Here is a 19,982-nt window from a genome sequence, read left to right as displayed (position 1 = left end):
AATAAAACAATAAAAATAAAAGTGATAACAGTGACAAGGATCAGATTAAATATTTCTGATCTGATGGTCATCACCTAGTGATGGTAATGATCAGTGAACAGTGGATTCGTGATCGATGGTGACATGATCAATTGTGAATTTGTGAATTCAGTGTCAGGGTTGGGTGAATGTATTTTATTGGGTGTGTAAATTACTGTGATATTGGAGTGATATTTGGTGATAAATAATATCTAAATAATGAGGTGAGGGAGGGAAGGAATCTGGGTGATAAAAACCAAACCACAACAAGTGATAATTGGACAAAGAAAAATTGGTGAAAACATGTGTGCCAGGAGGGAAAAGGAATAGTAAAATGCCTGGATAAGGGAATTATTTTAAACCTGTTATGGTGGTGCTATGACCTAAGGAGTCATTTATATATATGGTGTAACTTCATTTGCCAACATTAAATAATAATATTGTCCTGAATAGACCGAATATGGATTGACAGTGTCTGGTCATCCATACCATTATCCTTAGTCATAAATTTATTCTTTATGGGCATCAGACAATATTCAGGACAATATTATTATTTAATGTTGGCAAATGAAGTTACACCATATATATAAATGACTCCTTAGGTCATAGCACCACCATAACAGGTATTTAGCCAGATCTGTCACTCAACCCCTGTGGAGAACGTTCCTGTGTAGAACAGTTTCACTTTCATGTGTCTGACGTTCCACCCTCTTGACCCCCGCGCCCCCCCTCCTGCGATTCGCGGGACCCCCGCGACCCCCCCTCCCGCGATTCGCGGGACCCCTGCGACCCCCCCTCCCGCGATTTGCGTGACCCCCGTGACCCCCCCCCCGCCATTCGCGGGACCCCGCACCCCCCTCCCGCGATTCGCGGGACCCCCGCTTTCCACCCTCCCGCCAGTTGCGGGACCCCCGCCAGTTGCGGGACCCCCGCGACCCCCCCTCCCGTGATTCGCGGGACCCCCGCGAACCCCCCCTCCCGCGATTCGCGGGACCCCCGCGACCCCCCCGGTATCCGGACTATTGTTAGACAGCACTTACATAGACAGCCATTACATCGACACCATTAGTTCGACAGCTCAATAGGTCGACATGGTTTTAGGTCGACATACCATTAGGTCGACATGTCATTATGTTGACAGCTCATTAGGTTGACAGCTCATTAGGTCGACAGCTCATTAGGTCGACCTGTTTTTAGGTCGACACTGCCATTAGGTCGACAGTGTCTATGTCGACAGTCAAAAGGTCGACATGGGTTTTTTCACTGTTTATTGAGCCGACATGTGCCGACAGGCGGTATTTCATGCCCTACTATCCAATAGGGCGTGGTGGGAGAATAAAATAGTGTGCCGAGCGCAGCGAGGCACCGTGCCCGAAGCATAGCGAGCGGCTGCGGTACACTTCAAACTGTGTCCATGTCGACTGTGTCGACTGTGTCGACATTTCGGCCAAAAAAACAGTGAAAAAAAACCATGTCGACCTTTTGACTGTCGACATAGACTCTGTCGACCTAATGGCAGTGTCGACCTAAAAACATGTCGACCTATTGAGCTGTCGAACTAATGGTGTCGATGTAATGGCTGTCGATGTAAGTGCTGTCTAATATCCGTCCCAGACCCGACCACCCCCTCCCGCGATTCGCTGGACCTCCGCGACCACCCCCTCCCGCGAAACGCGGGACCCCGCGACCCTCCTGCAAATCGCGGGACCCCAGCGACCCCTCCCGCGAGCCCCCTCCCGCGATTCGCAGAACCCCTGCATCCTCCCCTCCCGCGATTCGCCGGACCCCTGCGACCCCCCCTCCCGGCATTAAAAGGGCCCCCCGCGGCCCCCCCTCCCGCGATTCACGGCACACCCCCCCTACTGTGATTTGCGACCCCCCTCCCGCAATTCGCACCGCCCCCTCCCGCGATTCACGGAACCCCCCGTAGCGCCCCCTCCCGCGATTTGCGGGCCCTCTCGGCACTTCTCGCAATTTGCGACCGCCCCCTAATTCACACATTCGGGGACCCCACCTCCCGCGATTCATGCCCCCCTCACGCACTTCACGGCACCCCCCACACCCCCCTTCCTGCGAATCGCAACCCCCCACGACCCCCCCTCCCGCGATTCACGAAACCCCCCGTAGCGCCCCCCTCCCGCGATTTGCGGGCTCCCTCGGCACCTCTCGCGATTTGCCACCGCCCCGTAATTCACACATTCGGGGACCCCCCCTCCCGCGATTCATGCCCCCCTCACGCAATTCACGGCACACCCCATACCCCCCTTCCTGCGATTCGGAACCCCCCACGACCCCCCCTCCCGCGATTCATGCCCCCTCCCGCGATTCACGGACCCCCGCACCACCCCCCTGCGCCCACCCTCCCTTGATTCACGCCCCCCTCATGCAATTCACGGCAACCCCCCACTCCTGCGATTCATGACCCCTCCCGTGATTCACGGACCCCCGCACCACCCCCCCTTGACTCACGGCACCCCACGCGCCCCTCCCGCAATTCACGGACCTCCGCAACCCCCCCCTCCCGCAATTCACTAACCCCGACAACCCCCCTCCCGCAATTTGCGGACCCCCCTTCCCACGATTCAAGCCCCCCCGCGCCCCTGCCCACGATTTGCGGACCCCCTCCCGCTAACCGCGGATCCCCACACACCACCCCCCCTCCCGCAATTTGCAGACCCCCCAGACCCCCTTCCGGCAATTCCACCCCCCAGCGGACCACCGCGGCCCCCGCTCCCGCATTTCACGTACCCCCGTGACAATGGGGGATCCTGTACCACCACAAGCAGGTACCGCCCCTAGGTGGGAAATCCGGCCCTGGCTGCCGCACTGCAGGTTTCCCCACTGCTCTCTGCACCAGCGCCACAACTTTTATCAATGTCTTGCCACATACCACTATTATACAGCCTCCTGCTCTCATGCACGCTCACTCCCTCCCAGTGGGAGGAGACGCTCACCCACTGCCGGGAGCTGCATACTGTCCCCCACCCTCCTCCAGTTCTAGGGATGCCCATCGACCATCAATGATTTTCAAATAATCGATGGTTTATGGCCGATGTTGAATACTTTTGCCATCAATGTGGGAGGACACTGCCCTGCCTCCTGTTCTCCTGCCCCGTAACTTCCGCCAGTGGAGACCCGCTCACCCTGTGTTGCCCACATTCCCCTATCATGCTTTACCGCCCAGCCTCCTGCTCTCATGCACCCTAACTCCCACCCAGTCGGAGGAGACACTGACTCCTGTATTTCTGTGCTGCCACGCTGGACCCTCACCCACTGGCAGAAGCTGCACAGTGTCCACCACCCTCTTTAGTCCCCCGTATGCCCACACACCCCTATCACTACCCAGCTTCCTGCTCTCCTGAACCGTAACTTCCACCACTGGGTAATCGCTGACGCTGTGTTGCCCACATACCCCTATCATGCCTCATATCCCAGCCTCCTGCTCTCATGCACCCTAACTCCCACCCAGTAGGAGGAGACACTGACTCAGGGCCACCGTCCGGTACTCCTGTGCTGCCACGCTGGACCCTCACCCACTGCCAGAAGCTGCAATACAGGCATCTTTCATACAATTCTAACCATATTTCTCACAATACAAATGTTCACAAATTAAGGGGCGTAGCCCCTTACGCCGGTGTGAAGAGCGCCCGTAGAGCGCGATGAATCACCTAGTTATTTAGATATTATTTATCACCAAATATCACTCCAATATCACAGTAATTTACACACCCAATAAAATACATTCACCCAACCCTGACACTGAATTCACAAATTCACAATTGATCATGTCACCATCGATCACGAATCCACTGTTCACTGATCATTACCATCACTAGGTGATGACCATCAGATCAGAAATATTTAATCTGATCCTTGTCACTGTTATCACTTTTATTTTTATTGTTTTATTGCCCAGTTTGCTTAGACCTATAATAAAAATAATGGATGATTTATACACTTCATAGCCAACATAATGTTGCTTCTTGATAGGGCAACACTACCAAGCCATCAAGACTTGCCTTGGACTACCTAATAGATATAAAGTTAAGATGCAACACCGCACATTAATATAAATAAGTTTTAAATATCAAAATATACTAAGAGTTATGTGCCATGCTCGCTACAGGGTTGGGGCTCCGTGCTAAATTCATGTATTGACTTCCTGGTTTGTCATTGCGACCTCCAGGATTGGTTAAGGGAGGATCATGTGCGCAGTGACGCACAACATGGGAGCCAGACAATATTGGAGGATCATGTGACTCCAATGATCGCGCAGATCAGATGACGCGAGACGCTGGTCACGTGGGGCGGGGCGCCGACCACGTGACGTAAACATTGCACACACGATCTAATGCTCACAGCTGAACTGACACATACGTCAGACGGGGGGGGGGGGGGGGGGGGAGATGTCTGGATACCCAGGCGCAGCGGCGATTGGCCCATATACCCACATGATGGCAATCCAGACTTATTATTGGTGGGGTGATATCAATAAATAGCGATCAGCTGGGACACTCAGGTTGGCCTTGAAAAAGCTGAACTAGCCAGCGAAACACTAGTGTCGGTTTATACCTGTCTAAATATGCTTACTAGCCTAACAATGTATATTAAGTGATGTTGGTTTATCAAAGGCGCTATCAGACCATCTAAGTGTTTAAATACCAACACCTTAGATGAAGTAGGTAGCAGATGCCTTGTAAATGTGCCTGAACTGCTGTATAAAAACCAAAGGAGATAATTACAACTCCGGTTTACAGCCTATTACACTCATTCGAGCACTTTGATCCTGATCATAGAAAAACCCCCAGTAACTGATGTTCCTATTATTACATGGTTTCTTCTCCTCTTTCTTTCAAATGTTCAACCCAAATACAATGTTATAACTATGCCATTCTGTGTTCCCAATAAAATCAAAAAAACCTTTGCACCATACTAAGTCCGAAATAATATCCTGAAAATCACCACTAGATGGTGCTAAAAGGATAGTGTATCAGAGGACCTTAGTGAGAGAGGTCCCTGAACAATTCATACCAATCATTAATTTACCAGAAGGTGGCAGTATAGTTATAGAAAGGTTGAAATTGAAATTGGTATTTTTTCAATTGGAGATTAAATAACCACTGAACGGGTATACATATTTCTCTGATCAATAACACCACATCTCTGGCTATTATCCTGTAAGCATAATTTTGGACAGGATTCAAGTGTCATTTTTAAAGCACTTATTTCTTGCCTTTTTGTGCACATTGTGTGTATATGTGAGTATGTCTAATATTTTAACTTCTATTTTTCGCTGCATTCCCACTTAAGCTAATTGTGGGATTATTAACAATGATATATTAAAATTTATTTTTTATGACTCTATTTCTTTAGTGCGTTCCCCCCTGAGCAGTCTCTTTTCTCTTTTTGTCCAATATGCGCCTGACATTCCCCAGGATCCCTGGTTGTGAAGGTGATAGGGGTGGAACTTGGTAGATGCTGTAATAAAGGTGCATTTGACTTTCCCAGGAACCCTGGTTATGAAGGTGATAGGGGTGGAATTTAGTAGATGCTGTAATAATGGTGCATTTGACATTCCCCAGGAACCCTGGTTATGAAGGTGATAGGGGTGGAACTTAGTAGATGCTGTAATAATGGTGTGTCTGACATTCCCCAGGATCCCTGGTTATGAAGGTGATAGGGGTGGAACTTAGTAGATGGTGTAATAACGGTGCGTCTGACATTCCCCAGGATCCCTGGTTATGAAGGTGATAGGGGTGGAACTTAGTAGATGCTGTAATAATGGTGCACCTGACATTACCCAGGATCCCTGGTTATGAAGGTGATAATGGAGGAACTTAGTAGATGCTGTAATAATGGTGCGCCTGACATTACCCAGGATCCCTGGTTATGAAGGTGATAATGGAGGAACTTAGTAGATGCTGTAATAATGGTGCGCCTGACATTCCCCGGGATCCCTGGTTATGAAGGTGATAGGGGTGGAACTTAGTAGATGCTGTAATAACAGTGTGTCTGACATTCCTAAGGATCCCTGGTTATGAAGGTGATAGGGGAGGAACTAAGTAGATGCTGTAATAATGGTGCGCCTGACATTACCCAGGATCCCTGGTTATGAAGGTGATAATCGAGGAACTTAGTAGATGCTGTAATAATGGTGCGCCTGACATTCCTAAGGATCCCTGGTTATGAAGGTGATAGGGGTGGAACTTAGTAGATGCTGTAATAATGGTGCGTCTGACATTACCCAGGATCCCTGGTTATGAAGGTGATAATGGAGGAACTTAGTAGATGCTGTAATAATGGTGCATTTGACATTCCCCAGGAACTCTGGTTATGAAGGTGATAGGGGTGGAACTTAGTAGATGCTGTAATAATGGTGGATTTGACATTCCCCAGGAACCCTGGTTATGAAGGGGATAGGGGTGGAACTTAGTAGATGCTGTAATAATGGTGCGCCTGACATTCCTAAGGATCCCTGGTTATGAAGGTGATAGGGGAGGAACTTAGTAGATGCTGTAATAACAGTGTGTCTGACATTCCTAAGGATCCCTGGTTATGAAGGTGATAGGGGAGGAACTAAGTAGATGCTGTAATAATGGTGCGCCTGACATTACCCAGGATCCCTGGTTATGAAGGTGATAATGGAGGAACTTAGTAGATGCTGTAATAATGGTGCGCCTGACATTCCTAAGGATCCCTGGTTATGAAGGTGATAGGGGTGGAACTTAGTAGATGCTGTAATAATGGTGCGTCTGACATTACCCAGGATCCCTGGTTATGAAGGTGATAATGGAGGAACTTAGTAGATGCTGTAATAATGGTGCATTTGACATTCCCCAGGAACTCTGGTTATGAAGGTGATAGGGGTGGAACTTAGTAGATGCTGTAATAATGGTGGATTTGACATTCCCCAGGAACCCTGGTTATGAAGGGGATAGGGGTGGAACTTAGTAGATGCTGTAATAATGGTGCGCCTGACATTCCCCAGGAACCCTGGTTATGAAGGTGATAGCCACAGATGCGGATGACACAAACACAGACAACGCTCAGCTGAAATATTCCATCATTGAACAAGAGAAACCAGAAAAATTCAGCATTAACCAGGACACGGGTGAAATCAGGACTGTCCAAGTCGGGCTGGACAGAGAGGTAATAAGCCGTCCAGATTCTGCTTCCACAGTGGAGTTACTAGTGATTAGCTTATTGGAACTTAACACATATACATGTTTTCATACATACAGGTGGTGGGATTGTACAACCTTACTGTCCAGGTGGCAGATATGCTGGGGAAAGGCCTAGCCAGCACAGCCAGAGCAGTTATCGCCATTGGTGACCTCAATGATAACCCACCTGAGTTTACACAAGACGAGGTACCATTTGTGGTTGTCAGTTTGTCTTATTGTATTTTAATCTTGCTTACTGCATGGAAGTGGGTGGGCCTATTTTATGAGCTGTGCCTGGAGGTGCTGTTCCGTCATCTCCCATGTATGTTTAGGACGGCTGCAGGTTATACTATTTCATTTTTCTATATGAATCTTATTTATTAATATCTTTTATGTGGTTTTAGTTCCTCATGGAAGTGCCGGAGCAGAGCAGTGGTTTGGATATTGGGAGAGTGAGCGTAACAGACCGAGACCTCCGTGGCTCTCCCAATTGGTTAGTGCAATATGCTATCATCAGTGGAGACCCCCAGGGTGCATTCTCAATTCGTACAGAACCCCAGACCAATGAGGGAATTCTTTCAGTTGTCAAGGTAACCACAAGGTGTACACTGGGAGTGTTCTTTAATTAAACTTTTCATACTTAAGGACACACAGAGTACAATATGATCACAACATTTGAAGAATACCCCTAATAGATCAGTCACAGGGTTATTAAATAATTTATTTTTATTTACAAATTATTCTACCAACTGTCCAGTGCTGCAGAATTTTGTGGTGTCTTAATAATAATAAATTATACAGTCAGGGCTATTTTTCAGCAGGCTCCAGCAGGAACTGAAGCCCTTATTCTAGTTCACTCTTTCTGACAAAATATTTCTTAGATGGACAAAACCATGTGCACTGCACAGGTGGGGCAGGTGTAAAACCCCACCCAAATCTAATTATCTCTGCACAAGTAACACCTGCCTCATCTGCAGTGCACATGGTTTTGTCCATCTAAGAAATATTTTGTCAGAAAGAGTGAACTAGAATAAGGGCCTCAGTTCCTGCTGGAGCCTGCTGAAAAATAGCCCTGGATACAGTAGAACCAGAGATGTTTTTCTTGCATGCAGTAGAACCAGAAATGTTTTCCTTGTATGCCGTAGAACCAGAGATGTTTTCATTGCACGCAGTAGAACCAGAGATGTTTTCATTGCACGCAGTAGAACCAGAGATGTTTTCCTTGCATGCAGTACAACAAAGCTCTAGAAAGTCCTGTGCATCAAAGCTCAGTAATAACGGTCTTCTACTTTGTATCTTCAAGCCATTAGACCACGAAACAAAGGGCATACATAACTTGACAGTGACTGCTCAGAACGAAGTCCAGCTCATCGCCTCGGTCCCACACACATTCCGCTCCCAAACAATGGTCAAGGTCATTGTGAAGAACTTAAATGAACCACCAGTCTTCTCGGAGAACCCCATGGTGGTGAGAGTGAAAGAGAGGATTATCCCGGGAAGTGTCATAGGTGCTTATACAGCAATAGATCCAGATATCAGTCTCGTCCAGGAGATCCGGTGAGACATTTCCACCATTTATCAATGACGTTTCTTCATTTATTAATTCCCCTAGTTGGTTAGGCTAGAATGGTAACGGAGCAAATAGTTTATGTAATGTTTCTACCCACTGTTGTACTTGGTGTTCCAGACTGGTCTTACCATAGCCAAAGCTACTCATGAGACAGTAGAACATTGAGTTGACTTGGTTACTGAAATTCCTGTCACACCTATGCTGGCCATCCTGCAACTTCCACAGACGTCTCCTCTTGTTCTAGTCATAGTTTAAAACACCTAGGTCAGTCCAGCAGTTCTATACATGGCCCTGCTCTTGCCGAGATGTTATTAGTTCACCTTGGTGAAACCATTTGCTTTCTGTATCTGTATAATGTGTAGCATCCTTATTTACCAAGGCGTTTCCATGTGTGTATGCCAGCTGCCAGTAGTCACACAGGTACATCCTGGCCAATGTGACTATGTGCTTTCTTCTGTGTGCCAAATAAAATTATTTGGTCAAGAGAGGCCAATCCACATGTATCATTATCAATTAGCCTTGGACGTATTATGGACTATCTTAGAACCCGATATTGAAATGACAAATGCAAATTACTAATTCAGAGACGAACACAGAGTCTGTGTTTTTTTTGGGGCAGTTGAGTGATATTTTGCTACCGCTCAAGCACGAAAGGTCCGGGAAAGCCTCTTACTGTGCATGCATGAACCAAATTGCGTGTGCAATCGCAAACTCTGGAGAAGGGGTTTGCGATCCCTTGGAATTTTGCTGTAGAGATGGCGAGGTGTCACAAAATGAACGCAAAACGGTTATTTCATGGACGTGTTATGTCTAGGTGGGTGTGAGAATAGATGGAGTAGACTCGAGGCTACTGCAAATGTTGATGTTGCAACCAAGGTTTGATTCCATCGCAACTGCACAGACCATGGAGCAGAGCTGGTACCGAAAGAGAAGCCCGAGATTTACTGAAAGTGGCTGCGATCACGGATGCATTACCACCACCCCCAAATCAGGCCCCTAGAGTCCTCCTCGCTCTGAGATATCACAACCCCTTTCATCTCCATTTCTGGAAGACAGAGATATACTGGTTGATTTGACAATCGCCATCTGGAGTCATGTTCTGCAGCCAAGCTTTTGCATGCAACGCCAGAGATCTTAATAATAATAATAATAATGGTCTCCCATTACATTATTTGTTTGCAATGATTCATGTTGTGATGTAGCCTTTAAACTCCAGTTGGTCACATGCCTTTGGGGTGTTTGTCCTCTTCATGGTAATTCCTATCTTCCAGATACTCGCTTATTTCCGACCCGGCAAACTGGCTTCTGTTAGATGCACAGACTGGGCAGATTGGCACCAGATTCAGCATGGACCGGAAGTCACCATATCTACAGGGAGGGTGGTACACAGCGCTGATCGCTGCCAGCGACAATGGTATGCACTGGAACTAGGCATAAACACACCCGAAGTTGCATTATGGTTGTTATGGTTACGTGTCACCGAATCCTGCACAGTTGTTCCCCCATTGTTGTCATTATTTCCCACACTGCCCAGCTACATGTGATTTATCAGGCATCCATAATGTTCCCGCCTTGCAGCCATACCGTCACTGAGCGCTACCGGGACGCTATCCGTGGAAGTGCTGGAACTGAATGACCACGCCCCCCTGCTACAGCAGCATACCGGGGAGATATGTAGCAGTCCGCACCATGGCCACGGAATCCTGCTGAGTGCCACGGACGAAGACATGCCCCCCCAATCCTACCCCTTCCACTTCCAGCTGGATCAGTCTTCCACAGTGCGGACGCAGAACTGGAGCGTCAGTGATGTCAATGGTAAGAAACAAATGTATGGAGCGCCGATATACTACCTAGCAAAAGTATTCACACCCCTGTGTATTCTATTTAAATATTATTTTTACCATTTCTGCAGAAAAAATGACCGGTGGTTTTATAGTAAAACTAATACTATTAGTTGCTGGGTGCATGTCTTGCAGCTACTAAGGCTTCTTTATTAGATTTTTTGATTGATAAGTCCTTTTAAATTCAGGAAAATACACATTTAGGGGGTGATTCAGGTTGGTTTGCAAAATCAAACTCCTTCTTTAATGGATAAATCATGTGCACCACAGGTGGGGCAGATGTAACATGTTCAGAGAGAGTTACATTTGGGTGGGATGTGTTCAAACTGAAATCTAAATTGCGGTGTAAAAATAAAGCAGTGAGTATTTACCCTGCACAGAAACAAAAAAACTCATCCAAATCTAACTCTCTGCATGTTACATCTGCCCCACCTGCAGGTGCATGTGGTTTTGTAAAGAACAAGCTTGCTTTTGCAAACCAACCAGAATCACCCCCTTAATCTGGGAATGACATGTAAAGGCCCCCATTCATTAGGACGACTTGTCCTAACAACAAGTGACTCGCCGGGAGGCTCACATACAATTTGGCACTTGATGTGCCATTTTTTACATGTAACCAGGGAGCTGCAGTGGGGCGGGTGATGAGCTGCAGCGGATGATAGTGAGGCTTGCGGTGATCAGATGAGGTGTCAAACACATCCCATTTGGGCCGATTTCTCAGCTCAGAATCGGGCAAAATTGTCCAGCATCGGATAAGTGTATGGTGGGCCTTTAGATTTCAGGGTGGCCTAATCTTAACTTCCTCACTAGAAACCTTAAAGTTTACAGAGTGAATATTTCTGGAGTGATTTATAACTGGAGTTGGCAGGACATCTGCCACTTCAAAGGTCAGCGCACTAGAACATTGAGTTCTGCAAGGTAATTTTGCTTCAGCACCTGAGTCGTGTCCTCCTCTCCCCAGGTACCCACGCAATGCTGGAACTACTGAGCGAGGTGCGAGAAGGGGTTTACATCCTGCCCTTGCTGGTGTCAGACTCCGGCGACCCTCCCCTGGCGCAGCTGCATGTGCTGAACGTGACGGTGTGTCGCTGTGACACGGCGGGCATCTGTAGTGGCAGCGCAGCCGCTCTCTTCAGCTCTGGAGCCGGGATCAGCCTGAGTGCCCTCATCATCATCCTTAGCAGCGTGGCCCTCTTGTTGGGTGAGTTTAGATAAAGTTGTTGCATCCTGAGCTTTGTGAACATGGGCTGTCACAATATCGTGTTAAAAAGTAGGTTGTACATGTTCTCATATATCCAAAATGATAGGCGTAGTATATCTGGCCCTATAACCTTTATACAAAGCCTTGGAAAGCGATAAAGTGGTCGAAGATAAAGTACCAGCCAGCCAGGTCCTAACTGTCATTTTTTACACACAGGCAGAAAAAAGAGAGAGATACATACACAGGAGATAAATGCACAGCTAATCAGCTCCTAACTGTCCTGGCATAGGTTTTAAAATATGACAGTTAGGATCTGACTGGATGGACGTTTATCACCCTCACGTTTATATCTTTTTAAGACTTAGTACATCTGCCCCCTAGTCTGTAACATGGCAGATAGGAGCTGATTGGACAGTACTTTAGCTCACTCCAATTATCACTTTTCAAGGCTTAGTACATCTTGCCCAATATTTTATGATTGATTGAAGTTGGACTAAATTGCATAAAATAAATAACGTCATACTCCTCCTTCCTGTGATACACCTAGAATCCTCCACACTGCTATACGTTCTCCCACAATACACCTAGAATCCACCGCGCTGCTATACATTCTCCCGCAATACACCTAGAATCCAGTGTGCCGCTATACGTTCTCCAGCGACACACCTAAAATCCAATGCGCCGCTATACGTTCTCCCACAATACACCTAGAATCCACCGCGCTGCTATACGTTATCCCACGTTACATCTAGAATCCACCGCGCCGCTATACATTCTCCCACGATACACCTAGAATCCTCCACACTGCTATACATTCTCCCGCAATACACCTAGAATCCAGTGTGCCGCTATACGTTCTCCAGCGACACACCTAGAATCCACTGCGCCGCTATACGTTCTCCCGCGATACACCTAGAATCCACTGCGCCCCTGTACGTTCTCCTGCCATACATCTAGAATCCACCGAGCCGCTTTACGTTCTCCCGCAATACACCTAGAATCCACCGCGCCGCTATACATTCTCCCACGATACACCTAGAATCCTCCACACTGCTATACATTCTCCCGCAATACACCTAGAATCCAGTGTGCCGCTATACGTTCTCCCGCGATACACCTAGAATCCACCGCGCCCCTGTACGTTCTCCCGCAATACACCTAGAATCCACCGCGCCGCTATACGTTCTCCCACGATACACCTAGAATCCTTCACACTGCTATACATTCTCCCGCAATACACCTAGAATCCAGTGCACCGCTATACATTCTCCCGCGATACACCTAGAATCCACCGCGCCCCTGTACGTTCTCCCACAATACACCTAGAATCCACCGCGCTGCTATACGTTATCCCACGTTACATCTAGAATCCACTGTGCCGCTATACGTTCTCCCACGATACAGCTAGAATCCATCACATCGCTATACGTTCCTCCATGATACACCTAGAATCCACTACACTACTATACTTTGAATAATCCACTAACATTGGGGAGGAACCACAGTTAATTTTCCCCTTCTATGGTGACCCCGTGGATGAGCACGGCAGCTGGATGAGTGCGGCTGCTGGTCCTCAGTCACACAGCTGCTCCCGTATTTCCCTGCACTTCACCTTCTCCATAAATACCCGGTGAGCAGATGGCACTTGCCTTGGGAAATGATGCTTCCGGCATGGAGATTCCGATCACTACAAGTTGTACGTTTAGAGGGAGTTCTATAAGTGCACCAACTGCTACACTGCACTTCTATAGCCATTGTCCCCTATATATCAGAGCTGGAGATCTAGAGAAGATTGTAGACTTGGGCCGCCACAACCCCACTGCTTTATCACAAAACCACACACACACAAATGGGTTAGAGCAGTGGTTCTCAAACATGGTCCTCTGCACCCCACACAGGCCACGTTTTCCAGGTCACCTGGCAGGAGCACTGTGTGCCACTAACTGTCATTACACAGATCCACAGGAGGCCTGCAAAACAGGAACTGTGTAGGGTCCTGAGGACCAAGGTGGAGAACCACTGGGGCAGAGTAATCCAAGCCTCTTAGCGTCCACTGAGATAATGGATGACCTGGTTCTGCCAAGGATATAAGATCCCCATACTGGTGCAGGTGTGTCTTTCCCATTCCACTTCTCAAAGTTGCAGAAGCCATCTCCCGGGAATAAGGAACCACCCACCCACTCCCCCTGTATCAGGATGATTTGGGACTATTGGGAGGTATACCCATGTGCAGTGCCAGGACACCAAACTTCCCCTTGTTGTCCCTTATTCCCAATTATTTACTGCAATATTACGCTTGCCATTCGAAAACAGTAGTAGTGATAGTTATATTAAATATATTTTATTGTGAGACATTGAAGGTTACACTGCCAGTGTAGTGTTCATATAACTAGTACAATTTCATACACACACACACACACATAAAATGTATACAAGAACATGGGCAGCTAGTCAACAAATACAAAGTTCTGTATCACACCTGACATCCTCTACTCACACTGGGTTGGCAGAATCTATGCAACCTGAGCGGTACATGAGAGAGCGGCCTGTCTGATGACTGGGGAACAGTACCTCATATAGAGGAGACTATTTTGATGGTGAGGGGTCTGCACATGGGCGATTATGTGCAAACACTTTCAGCGAGTATCCTGGGCAGCTGCAGGGGAATGTTCAAGGGTGTCCCCATAAAACCGCTGGGTGTTCCCCTGGGAACGCTGGTGGATCGATGCCTGCTCGGGGCAGGCGGCTGACATCACATGACCTCACATGACACACCCGCCCCGTTTTTGTCAATCAGCAGCAGAAATAAAAGTAAGTTTAGACCGATTTCTTTCCGAAGGGAAGAAATAACATTTGATGGTCGACGACCATAGAATAATGTTCTCATACACGTCCCCTCGCATGCTACCGAGGGGAGACGTTCTGACCTGCTGCTGCGAGTATACGAAGCCTAGCAAACAGGGCTGAATCAGGGGCAGGAAGACCCCAGTGATGTCACAGGTCACCTAGCTGCAGGCAACAGGGCCCCTTACAGGAACTGGTATCCGGACGGATCATAGATTCACACTAGGTCGACAGTCATAAGGTTGACCATTATTGGTCAACAGTCTAAATGTTGACCGGGTCTAAAGGTCGGCATGCATTTTTTTCTTTACAAAATTCTGAGCAGACAGTGTCCATGTTGACCTCTCATAAAAAAAAAAACCAGGAATGACGCATGTCAACCTTTTGACTGTAAACCTTTTAACCCTGTTGACCTTGTGACCAGGAACTTTATCACTTCTCCTCCCTTATCCACTGCTTCATACACCTACCCCTCAGTTCCTGTGGTTCTGGTATATTAGAGCTACATGTCTAGGTCTACAGCAGGGATGATGAACATTCGCCCCTCCAGCTGTTGCTGAACTACACATCTCAGCATGCCCTGCTACAGTTTTGCTACTTGGCCATGCTAAAACTGTAGCAAAGCATTCTGGGATGTGTAGTTCTACAACAGCTGGAGGGCCGAATGTTCCCCATCCCTGCTGTAGACCTAGACATGTAGCTCTAATATACCAGAACCACAGGAACTGAGGGGTAGATGTATGAAGCAGTGGATAAGGGAGGAGAAGTGATAAAGTGCCTGGTACTTTAGCACCGGCCAATCAGCTCCTAACTGTCCCTTTTTAAAAACACAGCCTGAAAAGTCAGGAGCTGATTGGCCGGTGATAAAGTACCAGGCACAATGGCCCTTATTCAGATCTGATCGCAGTACAAATTTGTTTGGAAAATGGGCAAAACCATGTGCACTGCAGGTGGGGCAGATGTAACATGTGCAGAGAGAGTTAAATTTGGGTGTGGTGTGTTGAAACTGAAATCTATATTGCAGTGTAAAAATAATGCAGCCAGTGTTTACCCTGCACAGAAACAAAATAACTCACACAAATCTAACTCTCTGCAGATGTTACATCTGCCCCACCTGCAGTGCACATGGTTTTGCCCATTTTCCAAACAAATTTGTACTGCGATCAGATCTGAATAAGGGGCAATATCACTTATCCTTCCTTATCACTGCTTCATACATCTACCCCTCAGTCATTACTATTCAGCCTTTTCATTATAATTTAAGGCAAGTTAGACCACATGTGGTTGTGCAACTTAACACACTTGCTGGAACTTGTAGTTTCACAACATTTCTAAAGTGGAAAGCTATAGATAACAATGTGCATATCTGTCACTGTATGTGAATTAATCTGATCACATTCCCTGTACTGTAACAGTCTGCCCCCTCCATTCCTACATATGGAGGGTTTAGCATGGCAGTACCAAGGCATTTACACACATCTGAGCCATGCCAACGTGCCATATTTCTAGGGAAGACCTTTGTCTGGACTGATATTTCCTGGCTGATTATAACTGGCTACAATGGAGTAACTGTTGCAGAAGAGCTGATTATCCATGTGCGGAGACGGACGTGAGCCTTAGCGTATCATAGGGCAGTGGCTGAGCGCTGCATTTTCCTGTTTTAGAAACCCTGACAGCAGAGGCGTAACTAGACCTTTGTGGGCCCCATAGCAAAATTCTAAGAAGGGCCCCCCCCTATATATATATATATGTACGTAGGCTGTGAACCGGCACTCACTCCAATCAGGGTATAATAAATCGCCTTTGGGTGCCTTCCGCGAGAATGAGGATAAGGACAAATGAGCAGCGTCACTCCAAAGGGCTTGAGTAAATGGTTTTAATTCAGATGTTTACATCGGTCACACGCTGTCTTTGATAAAAATGCTGTTGCATTGAAACGTCGACCTGGACGTGTCGACCTAGTATGCTGAATTAAAACCATTTACTCAAGCCCTTTGGAGTGACGCTGCTCATTTGTCTATATATATATATATATATAAAGAACAAAAGAAGAGGGCACTCACCAATCGCTGAATGAAATTTGAAGAGAAGACAATTTATTTATGCTTACATGACAGGGCTAACGTTTCGGTCTTACACAGACCTTTGTCAAAGCCAAGTAGTATAGAGAGCAGGTCCTTCCACCATGAACAAGTTCATGGTGGAAGGACCTGCTCTCTATACTACTTGGCTTTGACAAAGGTCTGTGTAAGACCGAAACGTTAGCCCTGTCATGTAAGCATAAATAAATTGTCTTCTCTTCAAATTTCATTCAGCGATTGGTGAGTGCCATCTTCTTTTGTTCTTTATTGTTTGGATATTTTTATCCTTGGAGTGAGCACCACCGTGGTGACTCTTGTGCGATAGGTGCGGAACTCTCTGGAATATATATATATATATATATATATATATGCGCTCGGGACAAAGTGATGATATAGATAGGGTATAGGAACATCCATGCTGCAAGGTTTTAGTGGCAGCCGGCAGGACGTGTGTGGGGGGGGGTTAGGTTTCTACATGGGAGGGCACAGTAAACATTCAGGAGTCAGGACAGAAGAATATAGGACAGTTAAAATAGTGACACACACTCACATAATATGAAGGGCACAGCATAGACAACACAGCATTCACCCCTTCTCTGAATACACAGTATTTCAATACCTTCTTCCCCCCTGCACACTGTGTCCAGTACCCTCTGCCTCCTGCCCTGCACATACCGACATAAACTCTACCAATGGTGCACTCACCTGCGCAGGCAGCAATGAGCGTTATTCCCTGCCTGCACAGTGCACAGAACAACATTAGGTTGGTGCCGGCCAGCAGCCCCACGCTCTGCAGCACAAGCCAGGACTCAGCAGCGGAGCGCAGCCGTCTGCGTCGATGCAAAAGCCGGCAAACGGGGGAGAAAAAGCAGATCGTTGTCGTCCGGTCCTCCCCCAATCAGCTGGTGCGGTGTTTTCAGGTCAGTGCTGGGAGGTTCTTGCTTCCTCCCGTGGACAGCACACCGCAGCGGTCATCACCGCTTCATCTACTTTGACCTGCCTGCGTTCTGTTCTGGAACAGGAGCAGCCTGACTTGGTGCAGGGGGGCGGCGGGCCCCACAGACCTCTCGGGCCCCATAGCAGCCGCACCCCCTGCACCTATGGTAGTTACGCCACTGCCTGACAGGCTTCCCCTACCGTATCAATGCGAGACAGTCAGCTGTGAATGGCAGGGCGTCATTCCTGCTGTGTGACCCTAATACAGTCCACAACGACCAGACATGACTTCAATTAAATGTCCCTGCTGGCATCTATATATAAGGCAGTCATTTATACATGCATTGGGGGAGGGGGTTCAATGCAACACAATGCACCTACTATGCCTTCAGGCCCTACCCTATAAGCATGCATAGAGTTCCCCCAGTGACTCATGGTCTTATTTTCCTATGTACTGTAGGATAATGTCAGATAATAGGATGTAAAGCTATGCTAATATTGAATGTGTTACTTACACATAACCTTTAGAACCATATAACTTTGTAGCTCTTCTGCTTGCCAAACTTTACTTTCCACTAGTCTTGAAAGCAAGGTTCCAAACCAATACAAGCCTTCACCAGTTTGCCAGGATGCAGCAGCCGGTCACACAAGCCACAGTAACATACCTCCCAACGGGAAACGGTCATCTGTCAGACCAGACTTAGGTCGACAGTCATTAGGTCGACCCCGGAAGGTCGACTGTCCCCAAGGTTGACATGACTTAATGTCGACATGGTTTTAGGTCGACAGTCATTAGGTCGACATGAGTTTTTCACAGTTTTTTGAGCCGACGTGCCGACAGGCGGTATTTCATGCCCTACCATCCACTAGGGCATGGTGGGAGAATAAAATAGTGTGCCGAGCACAGCGAGGCACCGTGCCCGAAGCATTGCGAGCGGCTGCGGTTCGACTCCAACTGTGTCCATGTCGACTGTGTCGACATTCGGGTCAAAAACAGTGAAAAACTCATGTCGACCTAATGACTGTCGACCTAAAACCATGTAGACCTTGGCCCATGTCGAACTTAAGTCATTTCGACCTTAGGGACAGTCGACCTAATGACTGTAGACCTAAGTCTGTTCTGACAGATGTACCGCTTCCCTCCCAACATGACCCTCTCCAGGAGGGACACAATGCTCTGTATATGGACTTTCCTCTTAATGTATGATTGCCATCACCTGTTTTAAACAGGTTAATGCTGGGGTAGCCAACTCCAGTCCGAGAGCTACCAACAGTTAATGTTTTCCAGATCTCCTGACAGAAGTGAAGTAATTAGCTCCACCTGTGGATCTTTTAAAATGTCTTAGTGAGTAACGAGTGCAGCAGCTAGGTTGTCTGGAAAATGTGAACTGTTGGTAACTCGAGGACTGGAGTTGGCTACCACTGGGTTAATGGATAAGAAAGGTGTTTCTACACAGGTGATGGGAATCATAAATTAAGAGAATAGAGTATTCTGTCCCTCCTGGAGAGGGTCATGTTGGGTGGTATGCAGTAACGTCACGTTTCCATATGGAATATCATTGTGCGTAGTGTGACAGAGGCCAGAGACGTTCTCTCAACCTTTGGATAATTACAGTGAAGCTATGTACAAAGGAGATTCCAAGCAAATAGAACAGAGAAATATAAACTCCAAATTGTGAGGTTATAACACTATTTAGACCGTGTCCTATATCTGCTGTCATTTGTTAGGAGCAGTAATAAATATCAGGGAAAACCATAATTTCTTACATTTCACCTCCCACATAAGTTTTTTGTAGCTCTCTCATCTCTTCCAGAGTGGTGACAGTGGGTGCTGCGTGGTAATGCAGCCTGTATAATATAAGGAGGGGGCATGAACTGGGCACAGAGCAGATCACATGAATACATGGTCACATTTTACAATTGTTAGCAGAACAAACACAGGTTCTTTTATAATACTGAGACCTCTTACTCTCCAGGTCACCTTGACTCTTGCCCTGCCTCATTGCTCCTGGCTGCCAGTGGTCGGTGAACATAAGCTCTCCCTTGGAGCAGTAGGATTAGTGAGGCATAGCCATGAAGCCACCCAGCCAGTTCCATTAAAGAAACCGTAACATTTGCCTCAGCTGCTGTTCTCATGGCTGACGTTGCAGCACTCTGACATTTCCCCATTGGTTCTTGCAGTGCTGGCTCTGTTGCTGCTCCTGTTTCGTTGTACCTCCGGTCATCCTGCACACAAGGGTTTGCTCTCCGAGTCTGAGGACGATGTACGAGACAATATATTCAACTACAATGAGCAGGGAGGAGGAGAAGAGGACCAGGTACCAGAAG

At 47.3% G+C, this 19,982-nt stretch overlaps 1 protein-coding gene across 2 annotated transcripts in view; it reads left to right on the top strand.

Moving 5' to 3' along the window:
- CDH15 (cadherin 15) overlaps positions 1-19,982 on the top strand; it is a 52,015-nt gene that overhangs the window by 30,802 nt on the left and 1,231 nt on the right. For both annotated transcript variants that reach the window (XM_083165201.1, XM_083165200.1), the window contains exons 5-12: positions 7,007-7,167; positions 7,260-7,388; positions 7,586-7,771; positions 8,485-8,738; positions 10,023-10,165; positions 10,330-10,566; positions 11,554-11,793; positions 19,836-19,972. In XM_083165201.1, coding sequence (XP_083021327.1) covers positions 7,007-7,167; positions 7,260-7,388; positions 7,586-7,771; positions 8,485-8,738; positions 10,023-10,165; positions 10,330-10,566; positions 11,554-11,793; positions 19,836-19,972 — 1,487 coding nt within the window. The remainder of the gene's footprint in view (positions 1-7,006; positions 7,168-7,259; positions 7,389-7,585; positions 7,772-8,484; positions 8,739-10,022; positions 10,166-10,329; positions 10,567-11,553; positions 11,794-19,835; positions 19,973-19,982) is intronic.

Source organism: Crinia signifera, chromosome 11 (genome assembly GCF_055691185.1).
Source record: "Crinia signifera chromosome 11, ASM5569118v1, whole genome shotgun sequence".
NCBI lineage: Eukaryota > Metazoa > Chordata > Amphibia > Anura > Myobatrachidae > Crinia > Crinia signifera.
The sequence above is the reverse complement of the archived record's forward strand: the minus strand, read 5'-3'. Positions and strand labels throughout refer to the sequence as shown.